Source organism: Podarcis erhardii, assembly GCF_964252035.2.
Source record: "Podarcis erhardii genome assembly, chromosome: 3".
In the NCBI taxonomy this organism is placed as follows: Eukaryota; Metazoa; Chordata; class Lepidosauria; order Squamata; family Lacertidae; genus Podarcis; species Podarcis erhardii.
In genome coordinates, this window is record NC_138507.1 from 75,127,356 (window position 1) to 75,153,566 (window position 26,211).

Below are 26,211 nucleotides of genomic sequence, written 5' to 3' on the forward strand. Positions count from 1 at the left end.
TTACAGGGGGTTGGACTAGATGATCCTCAGAGTCCCTTCCAGCTCTACGATTCTGTTATTTGCTTTGCATGCATTTGCTTTGCATGCCTGCATTTGCTTCCCTCCTACCAACCCATAGGCTATGCTAATAATATAAGTGGTGCGCAGACTGAATGATGGAAATGCCAGGCTGCTGCCACCAGATGCATAACAGTCGCGCCTTAGACGGGCAGGCGAGGTCTTGCCACGCCTTTGCACTTGGGTTCGGGTGTGGCTGGGAGGGGCGGGATGCGCCTGGTGGTGGGTACCCGATCTGGCGGTGGAGGAAGCTCTAGGTCAGCCCCCGAGACGTCGCCCCACCTCACCTGTCTCACAGGTGGGGTGAGGAGACGCCTAGGATGCCAATTCAGAGGTGCAGCCTCGTGCTTCTGTGGTAAGAAAAAGCCACCGAGAGTCCCACACAATGCCCCATGTTAGCAGAGGTGGGCTTCCCCTCCACCTTGTTAAAAATCGGGCGCTTTTAAGTTTGGCTTAGAAGTTCACGGAAGAACCGTTAGCCGCCTGAAATATCACACGAGCCTATTCCGACTCCACAAATGCGGAATAACCCCCTGCCCACTTCTCCGTGGTGAATGGTCACCTCAGTGATGCAGTCAAGACAGATTTCTGGGAGCAGAATGGACAGGAAGAACCCCACCACTCATCAGGGTTAATTTACCTATTCTGAAAAAAGCAAAGCAATAGACATTCTTTAAGATGAAAACCTATAGATCCAGAGCATATAATTACATAACTGCATCATAGGGTGGCAGTGCCTTCCCTAGAGTCCCCTTGAATTCAGGGGTGTGTATAGGATTGTAGCCCAAATAATCCGGATTGAATGAAGGTTTGCAGGACAAAGGGGAACTCTCGATCAACCTAAAGTGAGGTGTCACTAAAACGGATTCTGGACACCATCAGCTCTGGCGTCTTTTCACCTGCTTGATCCGGGAGCAAATGAACTTCAGGAATGCTGTGTAGGACTAGGAGTGTGATTTGGAAGAAGAGACTCGACCCCTCCGGAAGCTCGTACGGCTCTCGCTGTGAGTTGTTTTTGTGTGTGTGCAAACACCTGCCCCAGTTGGTAAAACGGAGGGCGCACCATTTGGATTCGAAGAAAACGCGCGGCGCAGCCCGACCTTATTCCTACTGGGAAGCGAATCTCGCTCAGAGTTCAGTCTGCGATCCTACACGTATTTTGACGGGGAGGGGGCATTACATTCAGTGCGGGCCTTCCATTGGATCGAGCTGCGCAGCTACATCACTCTTATATAATTATAATGTCATTTCTTGCGCCCAGACAAACTCTTTTCCTTTTCTAACGTGGAACAGTTTTTACTCATCGCTCCAGTGCCCCCTCCCTGCTCCCCCCACCTCTCCCCCTTCTGCTTAGCATGTGCAGGCCACGGAGAATTAATGTGGGAAAGGATTCCTCTCCTGCTCTCCTGAGACTTGTGCCATTGCAACCCCAGCCTTTCACACACCACAACACAAAAATGAAGTGGGTGGAAAGCAGAGACGGCTTGTTTGGGGCTTGGGGGGTGTCCAAAGAGGAGTCTGGCAGTTCCAGCCGAACTATTGCTCAAACATACATGTTGGGAACATGCCTTTCCTCCTCCTTTTTTTAAAAAGAGAGGAGTCTTAATTCTTCAGAAGTTTCTCCCGCAGGTCTGTCGAAAGTTGCAAAGGCATGTGCTGATTAGAATAAGAAAGGGCCAGTCGCGTGGCTCAGCTGGCACACAGAGAAGCCAGATGATAGATAAGCAGCAGCTCGGGGGCTCCCCTCCCCCTCCGCTTTTCTCTCCCCCCCCCCTTTTTCAAATCGCAAATCATCTGCTCCGGCCCTCTCCTCGCCTCTCATTTTCATCACAAAGCGTGTGTGTTTACCTGGGATCCCAGAACCGACGGGGCATTCCTTTGTCTCTCCGATCAGATTGCTGCAGCCAGCTGCTCTTCCCAGCCCCTTCCCTGGGCAAATCTGATCGTGGCCCCAACATGTGGGGTTGGACTTGATTGAAAATGAGGTGGGGGGGGGGGAGAGAAAGGCCTCCAAGACCGACCGGGACGCTCACTCGAGGGGAAGGGGGGCAGTTTCTACCCCTTGGTTATACCCGAGTTATTTCTTTCTTTGCCTCTCTCTCTCCCCCCCCCCGCCAACCCCCCTCGCCCTTTGGTATCTTGGACGTTTTGGCTGCTAGAGATCTGCTGGGACAAGGGGACAGTGCTCTCCTCTTGCTGCCTCTCCCCTGCCTCCCTTCTCCCTAGCCTCCCTCCTCGAACTGGAAAGGATTATTGGTTGAATATTCTTGCGAGGGGCTGAGGTCAGTCGCGTGCCGATGTCTGCCCAGGGAACATCTGCCGGGGCCTTAGTGCAAATAAAGCCAGCCGCGATGGGCCGAGGAGATTAGAGAGAGAACGAGGGAGCCCATAGCTCCCCAACGTAAGATTTCCCCGCAGGGTCGCCAAAAGAAATTGAGAGACACGTGTCTAGGACGACGTCCCTGAATTACAGCATCCACACGACCAAAGGTTCAGAGCTGATCCCCGCGGGATGCGCGCGCATCCCTTCTCCCTCCCCCGCGTGGGCGGGGAGAGGAAACCTTCGCTCCGGGGAAGCGTGAACTGAGCCCATTGGGTCACGAAGAACTGCGCCGGGAGGGCAGGATGGGCGCCCTCCCACGCGTTAGGCAGCGGTAGAATTCTGAGCTGTACCATTTCAGATTGAAGGCGGGGCCGGCTTCTTTTATTATTATTTCGGGATTCGCCTGAGCTTAAAGTATCTCCTGAGTAAGCTATCGCATCAGAAAGGAGGGTTGAGTTTAGTTAGTGGAGGGGGTTTGTGGAGTCCTTTTAAAAGAACAAAAAGCAGGCGATCAGCTCTGGGACAAGACATGGGACAAGACACAACATCTGTCCTCTCAGTCCACCACTTCTGCAATGCGACTTTCCCACGTGCAAATCGTGGCCTGACGTTTCAGTGAGAAATAAGCATGTGTGAACACAAGCCTGGATTCTAGCTAGTGGAACCCGTCCTTCAAGTTAGGCCTCAGTATTCTGATATGAGAGGAAGTACAGTGGTACCTCGGGTTACATTCGCTTCAGGTTACATATGCTTCAGGTTACAGACTCCGCTAACCCAGAAATAGTGCTTCAGGTTATGAACTTTGCTTCAGAATGAGAACAGAAATTGTGCTCCGGCAGCGCAGCAGCAGCAGGAGGCCCCATTAGCTAACGTGGTGCTTCAGGTTAAGAACAGTTTCAGGTTAAGTACGGACCTCCGGAACGAATTAAGTACTTAACCTGAGGTACCACTGTAATCCTAGTGTGTGTAGAGTGCATTTTGTTCACCACCAAGTAGTCATAAATAATCCTTCCTCTGACCTGTCACAATGAAAAGGTGGGGCTTTGAGGCAGGTGTTGTATCGCCGTATCGTTTACTCTGGATTTCTTATCATGCAGTAACCAAGATGCATATTCAATGTCACTGAATGCGGACTGGTTACCTTCCAGTTCATCTTGTCTTAACCTCCTCTCCTACTCATGATCAGGATGGTCAAATATTCAGCCTTGGCCCCTTTCACATACTTGTCATCTTATGGAAGGGAAAAACCACAAGAGGCTGTTATTAAAGGATAAGTAATCCACAGCCAATTGTCTTGATTACCACCCCTTTGAAATGCACATAAACAAAGGACATAGGAAGAAATTTATAAGCCATTTTAAAAAAATGTTACTAAATTCAATCCTGAGTTTAATTCCTGGAAAGCAATCATGAACTTTCATGCAAGTCATACGAAAGGACAAAAGTTTTGTGGGGTTTTTTTGCATTTCCCGTCTTTGCAATGTGAATGTTAAACCAACAGTGGCTACATGATATACACACAAATAGGCACACACAAACACATAAATATATATAGATATATTTTTGATTGTTTTTCCAACAAGGCAACATATAATTTAAATGGTCCATCTTTTGCTTTCTGTCCTGCATTAATAATATGCGCACAAATAGTGAGAGGATCTCAAAAGCAATTTTTAGGGTGTCATGTGTGAAAATGCTTTTAGTCTGTTCAAGCAAAAATACCAAAGGAATTTTCACACTTGACACCAAAGCACCTTTGAGCCCACCTGAAGCTACTCTCAGGCACATGTGAATATTGTTAAAGTGAGATAAAAGGCAGAAAAAAAGTTTGTCAATGAACAGACATTCTAGACCATGTTGGTTTTACATTTGTGTTACCTTTTTTTAAAAGGCAGACTATTCAAGACACCCTATTGAATATGCATTACAAATTATATTCTAAGTATGGGCATGTAAAAATGTACCCACAACAAGGCCCTATCCCAAAAGTAAGTGGTTGAAACAAGGATCAATTCTCTTCCAAGATGCTTAGGATCAGTCTAAGTAAAAGTAAAAAACCATTTTGCAAAACTCCCTCTAACAGAAACAAATAATTTTAGTCTTGTTTACTCTGAAACGGATCTGCACAAGTTTCCAAACACTTAAATCCTTTTGCTGTCATGACGTATTTCTGTTTCCCACTAAACGTTCCTCTTTGGTGCCACATTTAAACGGTGTGAAGCTGGCTATTGTGGCTGTAGAGCAAGGCAATATTGGAACTGCCCTTTTCCACCCTGGATGCAAAACAAAACTAACCAGTTTTGCATAAGGCAAAGAGAACAGGATTAGAACAACAAAAGGACCAGCCATTCATTGCCTAGAGAGAATGGAGTGATGTCATGGGCTGTGTTAAGTGGTGACGTGAGGTTGGGCCTGATCCTTACACCCATGCAGAAAAGCAGTACATGGTGGCTGGAATGAGAACACAGTGCCTGCTGCGTGCTTAGGACTCTTAATGGGTGGACAGAGATGGTTTCTTTGCAGCGGCCTTCATGGCTCAGAACAGTGGGGTGGGGGATGCAATTGATGCTCTGCAAGGAAGACTGTTATTTTAACCACTGGCTTAGAAGCAAGTCCCATTATAACCAGTGGAACAGAAGAACATCAAAAGAGCCCTGCTGGAGCAGTTCAAGGGTGCAGCACTCTGTTCTCATAGTGGCCAGCCCAATGCCTGGGAGGGAGGAGAGGGGAAAAAGGAATGGAACAGTGCTTTCCCCACAGGTCATTACTACAACTCACAGTAGCCAATTCCATCATTTCAACTATGTGCTTCAGCCACATCCTCTATGCATGTTGACTCAGAAGTGGCCGTTTGTCCAACAGGACTTTCAAGGAAAGAACCAGGCTATTAAGCAGCAATATTTTTGCCCAACGTGTGCCTTTTCCCTGGAAGCAAACAAGGCACGAGCCAGTCCAGTGCCCAGGACTCTTAATATGCTGACTGCCTGTTTCAGTGTATCTTGAATGCATTGTAAACAGCCTTGAGAACTTCAGTCACTAGGTAGGTTTAAATATTTCAAATAAATAACTAAACAAACAATGCAGTTGGCTCCTATCCTTGATTACCTGGAAGTGAACCTCACTTGAATTCAGTGACGCTTACTTTAAAATAATGTGGGCACAAGTCCCTTAATTTGGCTCTGGGACCTGTTGTTGGTACGTAGAACACTGCAATATTCCTCCAAGCATGTGCAGAGTTCCTCTCTTTCAAAAGTAACTGCCACTATTACCCCTGTATCTGTGTAAGAGGTTGCAGGTTGGGGCTTGAATCCTGACACCATAAAGTAATACACCCCAGACACCCTAATAAGGATGAATGAGACAGGGGTTACATGCTCTGCTTGCCATATAATTCCATCTAAAGATTTAATATTAACATTTGTCGCTGACAAAAAACACTTCAGTGTAGTTTATGTACACTACTTTGGTACATATGTCAAAAGCAGTACATAAATCTTTTAGTAAATAAAATGTCTAGGAATATTTTATTAAGTAATAAAATGTCTCCGTCTCATTTCCAGCTAGACATCTGCCTTGAAACGCCAATTATCAATTGCATTCCAAAGTGCCGTATTTTTTAGTGTATAAGATGCCCCCATGTATAAGACACCCCCTATTTTGGGGGACTCCAAATTAAGAAAACAACCCTCAGCACTACCTGTGTATAAGACGAGCCCCAATTTTCAACCTAATTTTTTGGTTAAAAAAACCCTGGTCTTATACATGGAAAAATACAGTATGTTTACTGTATTACTATGGTTAACCACCATTCAAATTTTGTATCAGCTCTTTTAAGGCCTTGGATTTAATCAGCAGTTCAAAACACCTCAATCCTAAATAGATTTGCTTGAAAGCAAGTCCTGCAGAGCCCAGTGGAACTGTTTGCAAAATAAGCGAATGCAGCATTAGAAAAAGCCACGTATTTGCTGCTTGTTATCTGCCGTGTCTCTTTTCCTTCTGTCTCTTGTGCAGCTCTATTCTGTTTCAAATATATGATTTCCTATTAAGCGCTTCCTTCTTATCTCTCCCCACCCCCACCCCACGCATTTTACTTAAAGCAAGCATTTTCCAGAAAGTGGTTGTGAAAGAAGAGTTTGGGGATGAAGCAGATCTCCTACTTTTGAACTGGGCTCCCCCTTTTCCCCCTGCGAGCATCTGCCTGGGGAATAACAGATGTGGGCACCTGCGGTGGCAGGCTGCATATGTTCCATCCTATTCACAGGCATTCAGACGTGGTTACAATGGTAAGCCTTTGTGTACGCAAAGTCACTAAATATATTAATCTGTGTTCCCCAGAGCACTGCTCTGTTTAATTTTTTCCACTGGCAATAACATCTGATCTAATCCTCCAATTGGCTCCCCATCGAGCCCCCTTCCCTCCCCCCTCCCCCCCCCGGGAAAAAAATATGTGAAGTTATTCAAGCTTCCACCTGTTGCCTATCGGATTGAAGTAGGTCATGTGATCGCCAGAGAACTTCAGAGAGGAGCTCATCATCCAGACTTATGGTGCATATATATGTGTCCGTGAGAGAGAAAGAGGGCATCTTTTAGGCCCCAAACCAGTTAATTTTTTTTTTGGTAAACTTAGCATATGTGACTCACTGCTAAAGGAAAGCCACCGGTGCCCTTCTTCCATGCAAAACTCTTGCAAGGCCAGGAGGACAATGGTAAAAGAACAAAAAAAAACCCCACTACCCTGGCTGCATCTTTTCTGCCTTTTGCAAATGATCATGAAAGTTCCCATGTGAGGCTTTGTTTATTAAACTCTAGTGGTTATTCGAAACACTGGTCAATAGGCCAAGCAGCAAAAAGGTAACATAAATCTCAGATGTAAGACTTCGATTTTGGGGACAATTTTGTTGCATGACTCTTTTCTCTGATCATTGCTTCTTCTGTTTTGATTTGTTTTCGGCCACAATACGTCCTTTAGTTCTATTGTAGCCGGCACAATGCCCATGGATATCAGGCTGTGAATGAAGACAGAAGCAGTTTAAACAAACCAGCCTCTTTCTTTCCTCTCTGCCCATTGTAATATGAATGGGCCTTCTACATTCTGCTGCTAGGAAACCATCTTTTTAAAGCCCAACTCCAAGAAAGAGACACAGAGAAAAGATTCTCAATAAAAAAAGAAGCCGCAGAAGCAAAAATAGGGTAGTATTGTTGTTGTTGATGATGATGAAAAGGGGAGGGACATTTAAACAAATCTTTAAAAACAATTTCATTGAACATTTAAGGAGACACCTATAGTTTTAATAGTATTGCCCCACGTCCCCTGCCTTAGCAATTAGCAAACAGAAAGAAGACATAAAAAAGTTTGCCTTTCGATAGAAAAAGAAGCAAATTAGCATGAAGCGTGATTATTTGCGAACATTAACTATAGGGTACACTTGGTATTAAGGAATGACAACAGTAGACAATATTGCTTTTAATCAAGGATTAATCAAGGATGGAAGAAATATAAACATTTCTCTTTCATTTCAACTGGAGAGAAAACCCACAGGGAGAAATTAAGAGGGGTATGAAACATATAGAAGATGAAAAAGATTTATGGGGCGGTATAAGTTGTAGCAGAGCATATGCAAGGACCCCTCAGTGTCAAAGCCTCACGTGAGATGGCCTTGTGCTCTTACTGCGGCAGCAAATGATAAATAAGCAGCCCTGCAAAAGGAGAAGGCTTCAAATTTGCGCAAGTTGTGTGTATTACCATCCTGTCCTAAGCAAGTTCTCTTTGCCATTCTCCTCCTCTTCTGCCTCTACGATCCTATGATCTAGCTGAGATTCCTGCATTGCAAGGGGTGGGACTAGATGACCCCACGGGACCCCCTCCCTTCCAGCTCTGCCATTCATTCTACGCTTCGAGGCTTCCTCGGCTCCCTCGGCTCCGCCTCTATTTCACGGCGAGGGCGGCGCCGACTTTGTGGAAGAGACTCCGGCCGCGGGAGGTCACGTGGACGACTCCCGCACTTTCTCGGTCCGGGAAGAACCATAGAGATAAGAAAAAAAGGACGCGGCAGAAATCGCGAGCGGGATAGTGTATGCGGCGCTCTCTAGCTCTCTCACCACGCTTTTCCCAAGCGGCGCCGGCGTTATCGCAAAGAGATAGCTCATTAGTGAAAGGGCTCCACGCAGCGCTCACCTCAGGCTGCCATTAGACGCCGTTGTATTCCGAGCAAAGGAAATACACGGGGATTGTAGTAAACCTTTGGGGCAGAGAGAGAGAGAGAGAGAGGTGCTTTTCCGTTCCAGTGCTTTGGCAGAATTATACTCTACTCGGGAAGGAAGGGGGAGGGGGGAAACATGATTTTGTATTTCCCTTCGTGAAATTGCTTCCCTCGCTGCCTGTCAGAATAGAACTGGAGGTGTTTTAAGTAGGAAAAAAGGCAGCCGGCCTAGTGGTGAGAGGAGGAAGCTGGACAGGGAGGCAGCAGAAAAATTAAGAGTTGTTTTATCAATGATAATTGAAGCATAAATCGTAATTTGGGCTCCTTCCTCTTCTCAGCTTCTGGCATGGTGCTGGGCATAATTCCTCCATTGCAAGGGCTTGGACTAGATGACCCACAGGGTCCCCCCTTCCAACTATACAGTTCTATGATTCTATAAATGCTGTTCAAATCGGTGGCCACTAGCCACGGCAGCTATTTCCATGTCCACTGTCGGAGGAGGCTGTAGGCCTCTAAATGCTGGTTGATGAGACTCCCAAGTGGGGAGGGAAGGTCCTTGCTGCACTCAGGGGCTTCCTGTTTGGGGGCTTCCTGTGGACATCTTGTTGAGCCCTGTGAGAACAGAGAAGCCTTTGGTCTAACCCCACAGAGATGGTCTTAAATAGTGGCAGAAGTGCCAGTTCCTGTTGTTGCAATTGCTTAGGGAGTAAGCGGGTCTCACTTTGCTGCGGAAGGCTGCAGCCCTGTGTCTGCTCACAGCAGTCTTCTGAGTATCCATCTGTTTATATATGGTGATACTTATATTCTCTATAAGGGTCATGCATGCTTCTTCTTCTCTCTCCCCTCCCCCATTTCATCCGCACAGCATCCTTGCAAGGTAGTTTAGGTCGAGAGGCAGTGGCTGGTCCAAAGTCACTTGCTATGCTTCATGACTGAGGTGGGATTTGAATCCTGCTCTCCTAGGTCCTATGCCTAATTAACAGTCTAACTGCTACACCAAATCGGCTCACACGGGCTGTTAAACATGCCTTTCCAGGGAACAAGCTCAATTAAACTTGGCAGATGTTCCTTGCATGTAAATATATGCATAGGATCGGGCTGCGTAGTTGTAATCCTCCGCACGCTTACCTGGGAGTAAACCCAGCCCTGTCAAGCCCTGTGGTGCTTACTTTGGACTACACATGAGTGGGGTGTTTGATGCTGTGCCCTGTCAGCGGGTTCAAAGGGATCGCCAGAAATGTGTTGGCCTAATGTGCTGGCATTACAGATCCAGAGTTGGGCTTGAACCAGGGAAAGGTTTATAATAATAATAATAATAATAATAATAATAATAATAATAATAATAATATTTATATGCTGCCCATCTGACTAGGATGCCCCAGCCACTCTGGGCGGATCTCAACAGAATGAAACATGAATGAAACACAATGAAACATCAAACATTTAAAAACTTCCCTAGACAGGGCTGCCTTCAGATGTCTTCTAAAAGTCAGATAGTTGCTTATTTCCTTGACATCTGATGGGTGGGTGCCACTTACTGAGATGGCCCTCTGCCTGGTTCCCTGTAACCTCACATCTCGCTGTGAGGGGACCGCCAGAAGGCCCTCGGCGCTGGACCTCAGTGTCTGCTTAGGCTTGCCACACATCAGGAAAATTCCTGACATGTTCCAGTTTTCGGGTGTAAAAAGGGCATTAGGGGGGCAAAATGCCAGGAAAAACCCAAACCCAGGTGTATGGCAAAGCAGTGGAGGTTTCCCCCAAGAAGCTCAACAATTTGGGTTTGTTCCCAAAAAAAAGCTCAACAGTTTTGGTGGGCCAAAGCTATTTAGGTTGTTACAGGTCAGCACCCACACTTTGAATTGTGCTTGGAAACATACTGGGAGCCAGTGTAGATCATTTAGGGCTGGTGTTGTATGGTCCTGGCGTCCGCTCCCAGTCTGCCGCATTCTGGATTAGTTGTAGTTTCTGAGTCACTTCAAATGTGACCCCACGTAGAGGGCATTGCAATAGTCCAGGGGTCAGCAAACTTTTTCAGCAGGGGGCCAGTCTGCTGTTCCGCAGACCTTGTGGAGGGGGCCGGACTATATTTTGAAAAATAATAATAATGAACGAATTCCTATGCCCCACAAATAACCCAGAGATGCATTTTAAATAAAAGCACACATTCTACACATGTAAAAACATGCTGATTCCCAGACTGTTCGCGGGCCGGATTGAGAAGGCGATTGGGCCTGATCCGACCCCGGGGCCTTAGTTTGTCTACCCATGCAATAGTCCAAAGTGTTCCTTCCCAAGGCTGCACAAGATGCAGAAATACTACCCCACCCCTAAATTTGCATGGCTGGGGGCGGAATGGGCGTGTACCTGTTGTGGTTGTCCCGCATTTCTGAATGCCAACATGGGGTTCCTGTCCCACCCCATATCCTTTTAACCCTGGATCGCTTGTTGTTGGTTTCTCTGTTTTGGGGGCGGGGTATGACCTGCACTGGAACCAGAGGGGAGCGTATAGGTTACATTACTTTGAAATCCTGTAGGCAAAACCTTTCTCACAATTAACGTCTCTCTCCGGGATTTCTGTGAGGCGTAGAAGAGGGGAGCACTCACGCCGAGGCTGAAATAAAACGCCAGCGCCCTTTTATTTCACAGCGTATATTATACCTCCATCTCGTAAAGGGTCCAGTTATTTTAAAGCACCGAGAGCCTCACCCTTTGTGTGAGGCTTTGCGTAAATTTCCGACGTCTTTCTTCCCCGCATATGGCTTCTGAGAAAGGCCACCGGGAACCGGAAGTTTCGCAAGAGACGCGTGCAGCCCGTAGCCCCTTGGCGTCGGTGTACGAAAGGCAGCCGAGGCGGCCGTGGAGGCGGGTTAGTGGCGTTGTCAGCGCGAGGGCGAGGGCGGGTGGCTTCTCTCCTTAAGGCACAACGCAGGTCGTTGCCTGTACGCGCCCAGAAAAGGGCACAGTCAGGTGGCCTGGTGAGCCTCTCAGACAAGGAATTCTGTTGAGAGGTTGTGCCACCTCCATTTAGGGGACTGGATATTCATAGTGGGGTCTTTGGCAGTGCCAGTCCTTCTTATCTGCCACTTTGTCATAATATAGGCTGCTTTCACAGGTAGCAGCATCAAGAGCTCATCCATAACTGCTTAATGTGGATCAGGGACGGATTTAGGGTTGATGAGGCCCTAAGCTACTGAAGGTAACTGGGCCCTTTATATGTCCAGCTGTCCTTTGTCAACAACAAATTGCGGCTGTTTTTTGTGTTGAATATATGGTAATTTGCACATATGGCCATTTGCACATGCAGAATGTAGGCACCCTATATCTAGAAATGAGCAAACCAGTGATATTTTAGGGTAAGAGTACCAGATTTTTTTTCAATGAATCCGGGGACCCTTTTCAACTTCCTACTGAATACAGTCATACCTCGTGTTGCGTTAGGTTCATGTTGCGTCTTTTCGGCTTGCGAACGCTGCATGTGTGTGCAGAAGCGTTTTGCGCGCTTCACACATGCGCAGAAGTGCTCTATCGCGCTCCACGCTTGCTCAGAAGCGCCACTCTAGTTGCGGACTTTTTGGGGTGCGAACGGCACCTTGGAACAGATTGTGTTTGCAACTAGAGGTATCAGTGTAGATGGATTTTGTCAGGGGACTAATTTGTAAATCTGGGTCTGTCCCCAGGAAAAAGGGACGTCTGGTAACCTTATTTTAGGGAGCAGGCTAGCAGGCGGGGCCTACTACATAGGAGCCTACACAACACAAAACACTGTTGCTGTATGTAGGTTTTATTCTATTTGTTTTTTATCATATATTTTGGAAATTTACATCCAGGGTTTTTTTCATTAAATTTTTTGGGGGCCCCCAAGAGAGGGGACCCTAAGCTATAGCTTGTTTAGCTTATACGTAAATCCGGCACTGGTGTGGATAGTAAGCTTCCTGTTGCCTCCATTAATTCTCCATTGTCCATAGGACATTATCACTGCCTTCTCCCTCAATTTGCATTTTTTTTCCTACCAGGGATCCTCCAAAAAGGAGAGGGTGTGAGAAAATTTGGGTTGAGGGAAGGGAGGCAGGAGAGGAGGACACTCACACCTTCACCGTTTCAGGTCACCGGGAGTTATATGATAGTAGTTTCTGTAGGTATTTGAGACATTTTAGTGATGATGAGCTGAAACATTGGACACAGCTCTGTGAAGAGTTTAAATATGCCCGTATTTAATTTCCAATCTCTTTTATGCACAAGGTTTCAGGCCTCAGTTAAGCTTGTTATAGCAAAACTTAGAATTGTCAGGGAGTGTTCATTTAACTGGGAAAGAAGCTACAGCGGCTGTTAGATAAATCTGTGCACCCGAGGAAGGGCATTCAGTAGCATCTCTGAAAAAGTAATTTCATGTTAGTTTTAGATTGTGTTGGGCTGCAATCCTATACCTTCTTGCCTGGGAGAAAGTCCCATTGAACTCAGTGGGACTTAATTCTGAGTAGACATTGCACTGTTTTAGTAATATATTCTGGTGTTACAATGAAAAGGAACTTGTAAATTGCACATGAAGGGCTGGGGTTTTTGAACTATGAAGTTAGAAAGTAAACCCACTGCCAGCTTTTAAAATGGAAAATTAGCAATCCACAATCACCTTATTTTAGTAGCATGTACTGAATATAACACTTCGTAGGTGCTTTGTAATTGAAAATGTGAGAAATCAGTCGTGCGAAAGATAGACACCAGCCTAATTAAAACTTGCAGTGTATTTCGTCACTGTTTGTGTTAGAAATAAGGGAAATTTCTTTTCAGTAATGTAAAAAAGGAAGCTAAAGTCTTGCATTATTAACTGTGTAATCCTGCACATACTACTCAGAGGCAGTGCTTTTTTTCTGGGGGTACGCAGGGGTACGCATACCCCTAAACATTTGTGAATCTAAGTTTGGCCTCATTGAGGGGCAGTATTTCAATATGAGTAGGAAAATGAGAGTACCCCTAAACATTTTTTTAGAAGAAAAGCACATCTCAGAGGTAAGTCTCATTGAGCTCAATTAGGCTTATTACTTAGTGTGGGTAGGATTGCAGATAAAAGTTCATTTTTTAAGGGAGGTTCTTTTTATATCATGGCTAGTTCAAATTTCACTTTTCTGATTTCCCATATGCATTTTGGAAACACTTCTTTCCTCCTGAATGATAGGAGACTGTACCTCTGGTATTTATACAATTACAGTACTTATATCATCTCATTGTGAGCCCATGAATTTAATCATGTAATTTAATTTATTTAAGCATCTATCTGACTATTTAAAAGGCGCAGTGTGTAGGAAGTGCCAGTGAAAATCAGTTGTCCAGTTTTTTGTGAGTGGAAGCACTGCTTGCTTAATGCCATCATGGGGTGCAACCCAAAAAGACCATGGGCAGCTACCCCCCCCGCCAAATCAAGTAAATCAAAAGAATGTAACTAACAAAGGTTCTGTCACCCTATCATAAAGCCTGCCCCCCAACATAAATCCTGGCTGCACCCACGAAAAAGGCTGTGTGTGCACCAGATTTAGCTTACATGTCAAACATTAAAAGGTGGGGTGAGAAGCTAGGTCTTATCGCTGAAGGATGGTTTTCTACCTTCAGCTGGTGGCAAGGGTACAATGGGGAGAAAGAAACCGAGACAGAGATACGATAAAGACATGGGCCAAGATCCAGAGAGCCACTTTTGGCATGCAAATCCTCCATGCCAAATCACCAAATTGCTTTCAAAAGTCTGACCAGTTTCAAAAGCTTCCACTTTCAAAAGTTAAGGATGCCATTTGGGAAAGACAAGTCTTAACCTTCTTTGGATATGTGGAAAAAGTTGGATGGTTCTTTGGACCCCAACTGTTATTGATGAAAGTTTGTTTCAGTCCCTTCTCTCAGGGATCCAGATGCGTTGCATCCACTGCATGCCATGGAAGAGCAACCCTTTTGCTGATGGATCTCTTTGACAGTTCTGTGGATTTGTGTGGCGTTTCTTGCACCCCTCTTACGGTAGCCTTCCTTATTGAAATTGTCCCCAGAATGATTTGTCTTACTGTTTATGTGTTTCGTTTCTTTAGGTTCTTGAAGAAACTGAATTTTACGTATCGCTGCAATATGGGCGTTAAAGGCTTGCATTCATTTGTAACCAATGACTGTCCCGGTGCATGTACAGCGGTAAACCTGAAAGTAGTGGCAGGAGAGTACCGCAGCAAGTATCCTAGGTCTACTCCTGTCCTTGTGGTAGATGCCATGTGTTGTATTCGAAAGTGGTACACAGCAGAATCGTGGGTTTGTGGTGGCCAGTGGCGTGAATATTTTTCTGTATTGGATTGTTTCATAAACACCTTTAAAGCAGCTGGTATCAAACTTGTGTTTTACTTTGATGGTTTGGTGGAGCCGAAAAAGCGAAGTGAATGGGTTAGGCGGAGATTGGATAATGGCAAAGAAATAGCCAAGATCTTTCGGTTCATCAAGACCTATAAGCAGCAGCCCGGGAGAGAAATGTTCTTTATTCCATCTGGGTTGGCTACTTTTACACGCTCCGCCTTGAGGACCCTTGGTCAAGAGACAATATGTTCACTGCGAGAGGCAGACTATGAAGTGGCGTCTTATGCACTACATAACAACTGCATGGGGATTCTTGCAGAGGACACAGACTATCTGATTTTTGACACTGCTCCCTATTTTTCCGTCAAAGAGCTCCACTTGCACAGGCTAGATACAGTGATGTTCTCAAGGCAGAATCTCTGCAGCAGGTTGGGCCTCCATCCAACAGATCTTCCCCTTCTTGCCTGCATCCTTGGCACAGACATAGTACCAGAAAAGGTTATGGGACGTTTTCGGAATCAATGCGTTGCTTCATACTGTGCAAAAATCCAGGGCTCTAATCAAAGGAGTAGCATGATTCTAGCCGTGGCAAACTATATTTCATCTATTTCGCGTTCATATGGTAGTTTGATAGCTTTAGCAGAAACGTTGCCTTTGGAATCAGACAAATCCCTACTTTGCAGTGGGATAGAGTCTTATCTCCTGCCTGGGCAGCAGTCTCCATGGCTTCCTTGTGACTTCTCACATTGCTCAGTGGCATCAATCAAACAAGAAGTGCCCCTGTGTTTAGATCAGGAGATCCTGCAGGTAATTAAGCCCTTGAAGTTTCTTTTTGTATAGTTATGAATGCCCTGTTGTACCTTGGACTTATGCACACGTGTGTGATACATGCATATTGTATTATTATCATTTGCTTTATTACCTCAAGACACTTGTTTTTTGGAGAGGAGCTCATTTGCCCTTCTCTTGTGCTAAATCTTTTGTGGCATCCTACTGCTGTAAAACAGAAAAGAATCACAAATACCAAGTGACAGCAGTGAAAGCAAATAATATATCTGGGTCTCTTGTGAACAGATAGCTGAAGAAAAATTTGTGAGAGCTGAAAGTCGTGCGTACGCTTTCATGTGCAGTGGAGAGGATGAATGCAGCAACACTTTGGAAGATGAAGATGATACAGAGCTTCCTGGACAGGCACTTATCTTTCTCCCTGCCCGTCAGCATATCTATTCTCTTCTGCTGGAGTCTGCAAAAGGTAAATGCTGTGCTGGAATTTCAGTGCAATGTAACTGGTCCTACTGGATAGGGCTGAAAGGCGTTCTGGTCCAAAACATATGAAGGGCACCAGATTGTGAGCTGGGTCACATTTTTATTCACAGGCTTCTCAAAATATTTTGTTGAAATGTGAAATCTCCACATCCATTTTTGAGAGGCTCACATCTGTATGAAATTTAGGCCTTGATGCTGTAGGCATTCTACATGCAATTAGTAAGGAGAAGGCCATTAGAAATAATAAGAATAAGAACAGGGTGTACTTACATGTTGGTGCATTTTTGAACCTTTTAAGGTGATTAGTTCCCCCCACGAGTGTGGTAATAAAACAGTCATGAAAGCTGTTAATGATCAGAAAGCAGAGCAAAACGGTTATGTTTAGACTAGCTTTGTATGTTTTTAAAAAAAAACACCACAGAAAGTTTGTGTTGTTTGGAAAAAAATGCAATGTTTTCTTCAGGGGTTGAAATAACTATTGTGAGTTAGGTTGGAGGATTGATCCCAAAGTGTTACCTCCTTTAAAAAAAAATAAAAACCAGTTATTCAGGCTGAACTGTAAGGTCATTGGCCAGTCAACACAGAAACAGAATTTAGAATATTCAAACCATTTATTTTTACTTAAAGCTTACAATATATAGATAGCAACTTAAACAATTCCATATGTAAAAAAAATAAACATTTGAAAATAATTTCAAATATAAAAACAGGGAAGTATAGTTCCAGTACAGATACAGACTGTGCAGTATATTGTTGCATCTGCCTGGCCACTGTGGTTGGCCTGCTAGGCTAGACAGTTGTTCTGTATCTCAGGGTGAGGAGCCTTTCCTCGCCAGAGAGCCAGATCTTTTATCTCCTCCACCCCTGCCAAGCCAAAGTTGGCAGGTGAGCAGGGCCACCCACCTGTCAATCACTTGACATAGCGATGCCGGGTGTGGGACAGGTGGTTGGGGCTTCCTGAAAACAGGATTGTGGGCCAAATGGAGAGGCCTGGAGGCCATGTTTGGTCTGTGGGCCAGAGGTTCTCCACCCTTGCTATATCAGAGGGACTTCCCTGCAAAGAATTGCCTCGTGCAGAAATATGAGAGTCTTGAAGACTTCATTTGTTTGCGAACAAATTGACAAAATATGGGAGCAAGCAGGGAAAGCAGAACTGGGGCAGTTTAACGATATGCTAACCTAAAGGCTTCAAAGCTACTATGAAACTTGGTTCAAACATCCACATCCAAAACATGGTTGTAAACTAGCATGGGATTGCAACTTCTATTTAACACTGTCACGATAGCTAACATGGCTTGCCGAGGTAGGTAAGTCAGTGCCTACTGCTGTCTGTCTTGTCGTATCACATCTATGCGATGTATAGAATTAGGGTATTAAATACAGTGGTTCCTTGGATATGGGATTGCAGCCTTTATCTATACAGTGGTACCTCGGGTTACATACGCTTCAGGTTACATATGCTTCAGGTTACAGACTCCGCTAACCCAGAAATAGTACCTCGGGTTAAGAACTTTGCTTCAGGATGAGAACAGAAATCACACGGCGGCAGCGGGAGGCCCCATTAGCTAAAGTGGTACCCTCAGGTTAAGAACGGACCTCCGGAACGAATTAAGTTCTTAACCCAAGGTACCACTGTATTTTTGTGTCTTTAAAGAGTAAATGCTTCCAATTGGAAAATGTCAGTTCTCTTATTGGTTCATTGATCCAATTCTCTTTTCCTTAGATGTCAATGGGACCTACCCTGTAGTAAAGGAGTGGTTTGTGTACGCTGGGAATTCTCTGAAACAACCAGACTTGGTACAACCCAAGGAACTCCCAGGTAAAATGAAATTTCATTTTGTATTGAAAATTGATAACTAAATACACAATACCGTATTTTTCGCCCCATAGGGCGCACCGGCCCATAGGGCGCACCTAGTTTTTTGGGGGGGAAATCAAGGGGAAAAATTTTATCCCCCCCCCCTGCAGCCATCCCCAAGCTAGAAGAGGGAGACAGAGCACTCCGTCTCCCTCTTCTGCCTTCAGGGACAGCCTCCCTAGCCTCCATGGGGCAGCGGCTTGCCCCGTTGTCCCCCAAGCTTGTGGGGCTGGCGGTGGGGAGAAGCTCCTATAGGGCAAAAAATACAGTACTTTGCTTTCAAATAAAGTGGTACCCCGGGTTACATACGCTTCAGGTTACAGATGCTTCAGGTTACAGACTCCGCTAACCCAGAAATAGTACCTTGGGTTAAGAACTTTGCTTCAGGATGAGAACAGAAATCGTGCAGTGGCAGCAGGAGGCCCCATTAGCTAAAGTGGTGCTTCAGGTTAAGAACGGACCTCCAGAACGAATTAAGTACTTAACCCAATGTACCACTGTATATGCAGTGTGGATTTAAATGATATTTAAGATGATTTTGTTTCAGAGAGCCAGACAGCTTTGATAAAGCCACCCTACGTAAATGCATTTATTTCAGAAACATGTAGCTTGCCAGAATGGTTTGATAGGTCCTCAGGGAGGCTTTCGACATCTAAAAACAACAAACATCAACCATGAAAATTCAGCGGGTTAAAATACAGAAATACAGCACTGCAATAAAATTAAAAAATGGCAGCCAACACAATTTCCAGAGAAGATGTGAAAAAAGACCCAGACAGAATCCACTGTGAGTAACACTTTGTTTAATACCACCCCAAGTTATTGGGAAAGGACTGTAATGTAGAGCAGATGCAGAAAGTTCAATCCCTGACATCTCCAGGCTGGGAAAGGCCCTGGAAAACTAGTACCGGCCAGCATTGATAATACTGAGCTAGATGGATCAGTGGTTAGTTTTGCTGTTGGATGCTGCAGGTTGTTAAGTTGCCTTCTTAAATTATTAAATTTATAGTATTGGAATGTGGTTTTGGAGTATGTTATTATATATGCTATTGCCTTTGTGGTGTATGATTGAAATGCATCATTTTTCCTTTGCTGCATCCCATTTTGAGCATGATTTTTGTGTGTGGAAAAGCAGCATACAAATAAAACGAATGAATGATTGATTTGGTATAAGACAGCCTCCTATGTTACGTTAAGGAATATAGAAAAAGACAGCATAGGTACTTTCTTAACAAGAGTGAGTGAGCTTCATACTTCATTCATTGATTGCATTCCTGCAAAGAGGTGGGAAGGGAAATATGAGGAGCGATCACATGGTGCAGATGAGAAAGAAGCAAAATAACCACTAGGAAAATAATATACTCAGGATGTGAATGCACCCCAGTGCCAAATTCTGCTCTAGCTGAATAATGTGGCTGAGACAGAAGAACTGTGCCTGTTTCTGCATTGCACTAGTATGTTGTTGGGTTAGTTACATGTTAGATAGGTACAAATGCTGAAGAACCTGTGTGTCACCTGATCTGCAGGTGTGTACTGTTAGCTGTACAGTCATCAAGTATCTCTACTGAATTTTGAGTGGGGTCAGGCATGGTGAAAGTGTAGAGTGGTTCCATCTCATTTTTCTTGCTTGCCAGCAGTACAGACGTAGAGTTGGGAGACAGAATTTTGCATCTCATAAGATGGAGGAGTTTCCTTCTTGGGCAGAGGCAGTGACATCAATCCATCTCTCTAAACTCGCTTGTAAAAAGGATTATTTGGGCTGAGTTGAAGTATGAGAAATTTCAGCCAAAAATGTCTGGAAGCAAGGCTTTGTAATAGCACCATATTTGCTAGCAATTCAGTAATGAAAAGCTGTTTTATTTCAGTGCAGACTAGTAAGGAAGGAGAACTTACAAAGTTTATTTTCAGTGGTCTGTTCCAAAACAAATATTTTTCTAAAAAAAATCAGCTGTCCGTATTTGTATGCCTTAAATTCTTTCATGTCAGTTTTATCTGCAGCATCAATCTGTAGCTCACCAAATAAGGAGGTTGGCAGTGTGTCACTTTCAAATCTAAAAATGCTTTGGTAGGAGGTTATTGACTGAAATGCAAAGTCAGGCTAGTAAAACCAAATGTCACATTCTGTTTACTTGTTTAAAGAGTATTTTTGGAACATATATAAATGTGCACCTATGTATTTCATCTACATTTCTTTTTTAAGGAAAATAAAGATAGGTATGAAATCTTGCATGATTGAAATGAATAATTCAATAGTGTCACAGTTTTTACTCTGTTTACCTTTTCAGATCTTTTATAAATGTGTGAATTTTCTCCAAAAAGTTTCAAGTATGTTTTCATTTGGATCTGTGTAGGTGTTGGTAACTTATACTTGAAGGTTAAAACCTAGTCAAGAACGATTGAAGAATAGTATTTTTGAGAGATGCAGGAGTGCTTAGACTACCTTCAAATGGATTAGTTGTGTTGACAGGGTGGTGGTCTATAGGCTGTCCCCCACCTCACCTCTTTCTCATTGCCTGCACATGAGAATAAAACACATGTTTTGGAGACCATCTCCCTTCATGCTGTTGCTATGTTGGGAAAGCCACTACATTATGTGTGTGCTCTGAGATATCTGGCAATTCACTCTCCTTGGTAAAGAACCGTTTGTAGATCTTCATAATAGAGGACCGGAAGTCCACTCATCTAGAGGTTCAAACCATGGTACTCACGCTTCAGGCACAGTGGGCTGAAGGGGAAGACCTGTGTTTGACTCCCATAAGAATTCTGCTCTCTGCACACATATAAAGAGAAATGGATTGCAAGTTTAGAGAATATCACTGTTGCAGAACTGTAAACGACGTATTAGGGCTTTACTGGGAACAGGCATATTTACATCAACTTTTGTTTATATTTAGGGCAATCCTTTGCATGTTTTCTTGGAAGTTAGTTCTTACCATATTCACTAGGAAGTAAGCTCCACCGAGCTTATTAAGAGTTTGGAGTAAACATGCTTAGGATTGTATTATAAAACATTAAATGATTGCCGGCTTTACTCATTTCAATGGAAGTTTATCACACTGAGTCTTTATGGCGCTCTTTTCAGTTTTCCCCGGTCTGAGTAATATCCAGATAAGCTATGCAGAATACACCCATTGAACTCATTGAACTTTCATTATTTTTCTCATACAAGTCTAAGGGGGTGTGTGTCTAAAATAAGGTCAACAGCTTACAGGATTTCCTAAATAAAGCTGAACAATCTTGGGGGTTTTATTAAAAAAACTCATCAATTTTTTGGGGGGGGTATCCTGGAAATATGGCAGTATATATAAATATATATATATATAAAGTGGGACATTGAACTAGCATACTACTCAATTTGTGGGCAATTGAAACGCTTCTAGAAAATTGCATTCAGTGGTATTGCTCAAGCACCAATTTTCTCCAAATTTGAGAAGCCATTCTTCAGAAATTTCACACTGAGAATATATGCAAGAAAACCAACATGAGGGTGATGGACAAAATATTTATTTTCTGTTTTGTCTCCCTGGGCAAAAGCACCATTTGGTTAGAGAGTTTTGTTGGCCAAATAAACAAACATTTATTTCACGCCCTGTTTGACACCTCAACACTATAGTCATTTATAATGGCCAAGTGGTTCACCCAAAGGAATGCAACTCCTGTTTGTAAATAAAAAGGAAAAGCAGATGTGTTACCATCTTAACTCATCTTAAAACTGACATCTTTGTCTATCTGAAAGGCTGGGCAAATAGTTTTATGGCAGGAATTTATCTAAATACAGCTTTCTAAACAATGTATTTGTATTTCATACTTTATATAACTCACTTTGATAGTTGAGGAAAAGTAATGTAATAGCAATCAAGTTTTTGGTCACTGGCAATAAGATATAAGACAAGTGGTGTAAAAAGGAATCTAGAAGCAATGCATACATCTTTATATGTTCATGGATGCATTATGACTTGGCATGCTTTCATTCTTGCCAGGGAATAAAATAATAAACCCTGCTGTCCTTCACTGTTAACATGAGGCACAAATGAGTTTTCATTTCAAGAGACAGGCCTTCCAGGTTGCAGCATGGTCAGAATAATAGCAGCACACCAAACACAGAGGTGACATGCTGGGAGGGGAGACATTTAAATGGGTCCTTTTGGGAGTGCTTGCACACTGTTTGGTTCTTGGGCTGTAGGAGCCTAACATTTTCAAGAAAAGGAAAGTGAAAGGATCATATCATCGTTGCTAAACATACATCTTTGTTAAACTTGCAGCTGAGCGAAGTTTTTCACGTGTGCAAACAAATCCATTGTATAAATAGCACAGATTTTTCAGCCCTGTAATCCTGTACAACTGTAAGATGCAATTTCCCCCTCTATGAAATCTTATAGAGATCCAGGGCAGCTGTTGCGGTCAGAGTGGCAATATCTTTTATCTTTGTCGTAAATCTTGATTCTAGGTATAAGTCATTAATATTTGCATTATAGCTGAGGGGGGCATTGTTTTTGTTTGTTATTTATGGTGCGTATTTTTGTGTTTTTATATTGTAAACCAGGCTATGATCTTTGGATAAAGGCATTTAACTAATTATATTAATAATCTCGAGAAGGTGAGTAATTCTTGTTAAAACTTAGTAACAGCTTTCTTCTACAGTGTTTAAATAGTGGCTTTCTTTTCTAGGTGGCACTCCTAGTTTGAGATCCCTGTGGCTGAGCAGTGGACCCGAGACTGAAAAGCTACGCCATTGGACATTTCTGGCATGCTTTCAACTGCAAGAAATAGCAGAGGAGATCCAGGCTCTGGAAGATTCTGTTGCTGTTGTCTGCTGCTTGTTACTGTACCTCTTCCTACAAGTAAAGAAAATCCTACTTTTGTGACTTTCCTTGTAGTAGATCTATACAGATTAGTGAAGGGGTAGCCAACACGGTATCCTCGTGATGGACATTTAACCTACGCAATTTCAACCATATATGATTGGTTGCAGGCTGGGGAGGGGAAAGCTCAGAGGTGGGATGAAGCTTGAAACCCCAAGTGGACATGGTGCGAAAAGAGCTTTTAAGCTCTCGGCCATTTTTCCTGGGAAAGTCCAGCACAGCACTACTTAATTCCTAGGAAAAGAGATGGGAGGAGCTCTCCGAATGGAGGCACACTTTGTTATCTGGAAATCCTTTTCTTTAATCACTGATGGCTCTCTGTGTGTAATAACTCAATGGGGAAAGAATGTACCCTTTACATGCTCAGAGGCACTTGATTCTTCCCATCTTTCAGGGTGGGTCCTTACGTACAAGGCCTGACTCGCCTTTAGAAGTCGTTTTTATAGTAATAATTCAAAACTAACTTTAAAATAGACACAGATATCCATCAAAGCAGTTTCCCAACAGTATAAATCCCCGTAGCCTGCAGCAAAGAGGCAACTAAAGGAAATTGCTGTCACATGAGCTTTTGTTCCTTCCTTTGTCCCTCTCATTCAGATCCGATTGCTTAAATTTCATCGGCTTTCTATCCATGTTTCTATTAATTTAATCAAAACATTAAGGAAGTTATTAAGAAAAAGGTAAACCCCTTTACCCTCAAGCTTCAGTGCGGCATTGCATGAAATAACTGTACTGATTAACAGAGCAAAGAAGCAGTCCTTTGTATAGTAGTTGTACAGTTGTTCAAAAGTAATATTTGATGGATTGCACCTAAAATGCTTGAAGCAAATTATTATAGCATAAGCATGCCATCTGTCTGCGAATTCCCAGAAACCACAAAAAAAGCTTCAAGTCAAACTCAGAAACCCCCTTAAAGCCTGTAAGAGGTGATTTAGCTGTGATTCCTGCTTTGCAGGGGGTTGGACTAGATGACCCTATGGGCCCTTTCCAACTCTACAGTTCAATGCTTCTATGATTCCATGCTTTATAATTGGTAAAGACACAGCAAGTGGTTTGTTAATTGCACCCAAGGAAGTTTTCCCAACGTAAGTGCAAATCCTGTCTTTTCTCAAATGTAGGAATAGGAGAAAAGGCTCAGCATTACGGAAGGCCAATGGGAAGTGTGAATGTCTCTGTGGTTCATTATAAAATCATCAAAGAAGATGGGAGAGAGGGAACCTTTAAACTGATCCTTGAGCGCAGGGTGGTGAAGTTGGTGGAAGTAGGGCAGAGGAGCTGAAGTTGCGAAAGCAAATTGCAAATGGTGTTTCAAAGAACTACAGCTGAATAAGGCCATGGTGCAAGACTGGCATTCCTGTAGCAAGGAATTTAGGTAATGGGGGAAAGTATGTACTTTTTACATAGCTCTGAGCTAAGATTTCCCCCCTAGGTTGACAGCCTCTCCTTGGAAGACTTGAACGCATTTCTAGCTCAAACTCTCTGCCTCGAGGGGAAGTCGGCTGCTCAGCTTGCAAACTTGCAGGTACAGACATGACTCATTTACTAATGCAATACCAGTGGTAACCCCTAGATGAGCAGCACATCGCTTTCTCTTTGACCTTTACTCTCACTCAATGGTATTGAGGAGATTAGATTTAAGGGGCAGGGTGCCATTCAGTTATCTTAGTTTATTTGCACTCTTTCGTTACATAGACAAGGATTCAAGCCCAAGCCCCTATTCCAAAGATTTGATGTGACCTGCCACATTTAAACCTTCAGTTTTTCTCTTTATTGCCACCCCAAAATAATTGCCTTTCGTCTGCTCAGCCATGATCTCATTCAAGCGCTCCCCCCCCCCCATCAGCTTGACGCTGCCTCCTTCTGCTTGCAGTCAAATTAGAGATGCCATGGAATATTCAGATCCCTTCATTTTCCTGGCTTGCCTAGCTCCTCATAAGCCTCTTAACGATGGTATAGTGATCTAAATGATGCTGATTATCTAGACCATATCACTGGAACATGGGATTGAGACTGCTTTGGTCACCTTGGCTGATAACCTAAAATGGGAATTGGATGGGAGGGAGTGCATCCCTCTTAGTTCTCCTGGACCTCTTGGTGGCTTTTGATGCCATCTACCATAGTAATTTTCTGGATCTCCTAGCTGGATTGGGCCTTGGGGCCTGTAATAAAATGGTTCTGTTATGGGACTGCAGTCCTTGGCATGCAGTTTCTCTCAGGGTTCTGCCTTGCTTCCAGTGTTATTTAATAGCTATACAAAACCACTTGGGAGTTTTGGATTAACTTGTCATCAATTCGCTGATGATATTCCACTTTAATAATAATAATAATAAATTTTATTTATATCCCGCCCTCCCCAGCTGAAGCCGGGCTCAGGGCGGCTAACAACAATAAAACAGTACAAAGCTCCTTGCCATCTATGGCCAAAGAAGTAGCTGGTATCCTTGAAACCTGCGTAGATCTCTTAGTGAGCTGGAAGAGAATGAACAAGCTGAGATTTAATCCAGACAAGCTGGGCATACCGTTGGTTAGTAGAAAGTCTGACTTTGGAATTGGGATTCAACTTGTTCTGGGAACGATTGCACTTGCCCTGAAAGATCAGCTTCCTAGCTCAGGGGTGCTTCTTTATCCTGTGCTATCCCTGGATTCCTGGGTTACATTCATTCCTTAGACCTATCACATTTAGACTACTTTAGTGTGTTCTATACAGGGCTGCCCTTGGAGATCGTTCAGAAGCTTCAGATGGTTAGGCTGCACAGTATCAGGAACATAGTACTCTGATACTGAAAGTTCAGCACTGGTTAGTGGTTCCTGATTGTTTTTCAGGCTCCATTCCCCTCGGAGCAAGAATCTTTCCCTGCTCTGCAATTTGAAATGGCACAACTTTTTAATTTAATTTTTAATAGTGTAACTACTTGTAATGTTTCAAAGGCAGCTTTATTGTTGGTTCCATGTTCTTAGGCTATTTTTATTGTTTTTGACCTGTTTCATACTGCCCTGGTGGGTTTACAGAAAGCGGGTATAAAAATATTAAGAATAAATAATGAAATTACATTGAAGCCTTTGCCTTTAGTGTTCAAAGGAGGAAAAGAAGGACAACCCTGTAGAGAGAGTACAGGCTTGGATTTGAACACTCAGTTCTTAATTTAGCCACGAAGCCTGTATCTCCATAAAAAGAAAAGTTACCCATGTTGACCCGTAAGAAAGATTCCAGGAGCTTGCATGCTATTTTGTGACGTTTTGATTAGCCCAATAAAAGTTATAGATAATATGGATTTTGGAATGTATCTCTATAGTTCTCAGTGAATTGACATAGTTTGAAGGAGAGTCACAAGC

The 26,211-nt window shown here is 43.6% G+C and overlaps 1 protein-coding gene across 4 annotated transcripts in view; it reads left to right on the forward strand.

Annotated features, from left to right (window-relative positions):
• Positions 1–11,382: 11,382 nt before the first annotated feature.
• FAM120B (family with sequence similarity 120 member B) overlaps positions 11,383–26,211 on the forward strand; it is a 37,861-nt gene continuing 23,032 nt past the window's right edge. For 2 of the 4 annotated variants that reach the window (XR_014154961.1, XM_081855845.1), the window contains exons 1-6: positions 11,383–11,446; positions 14,643–15,699; positions 15,967–16,144; positions 17,882–17,977; positions 22,685–22,857; positions 24,308–24,400. Coding sequence is in view for 3 of the 4 variants with exons in the window: in XM_081855845.1 (XP_081711971.1) it covers positions 14,680–15,699; positions 15,967–16,144; positions 17,882–17,977; positions 22,685–22,857; positions 24,308–24,400 (1,560 nt within the window). In the remaining variant the exon portion in view is untranslated. The other 2 variants (XM_081855843.1, XM_081855844.1) reach the window with 2 other exon arrangements.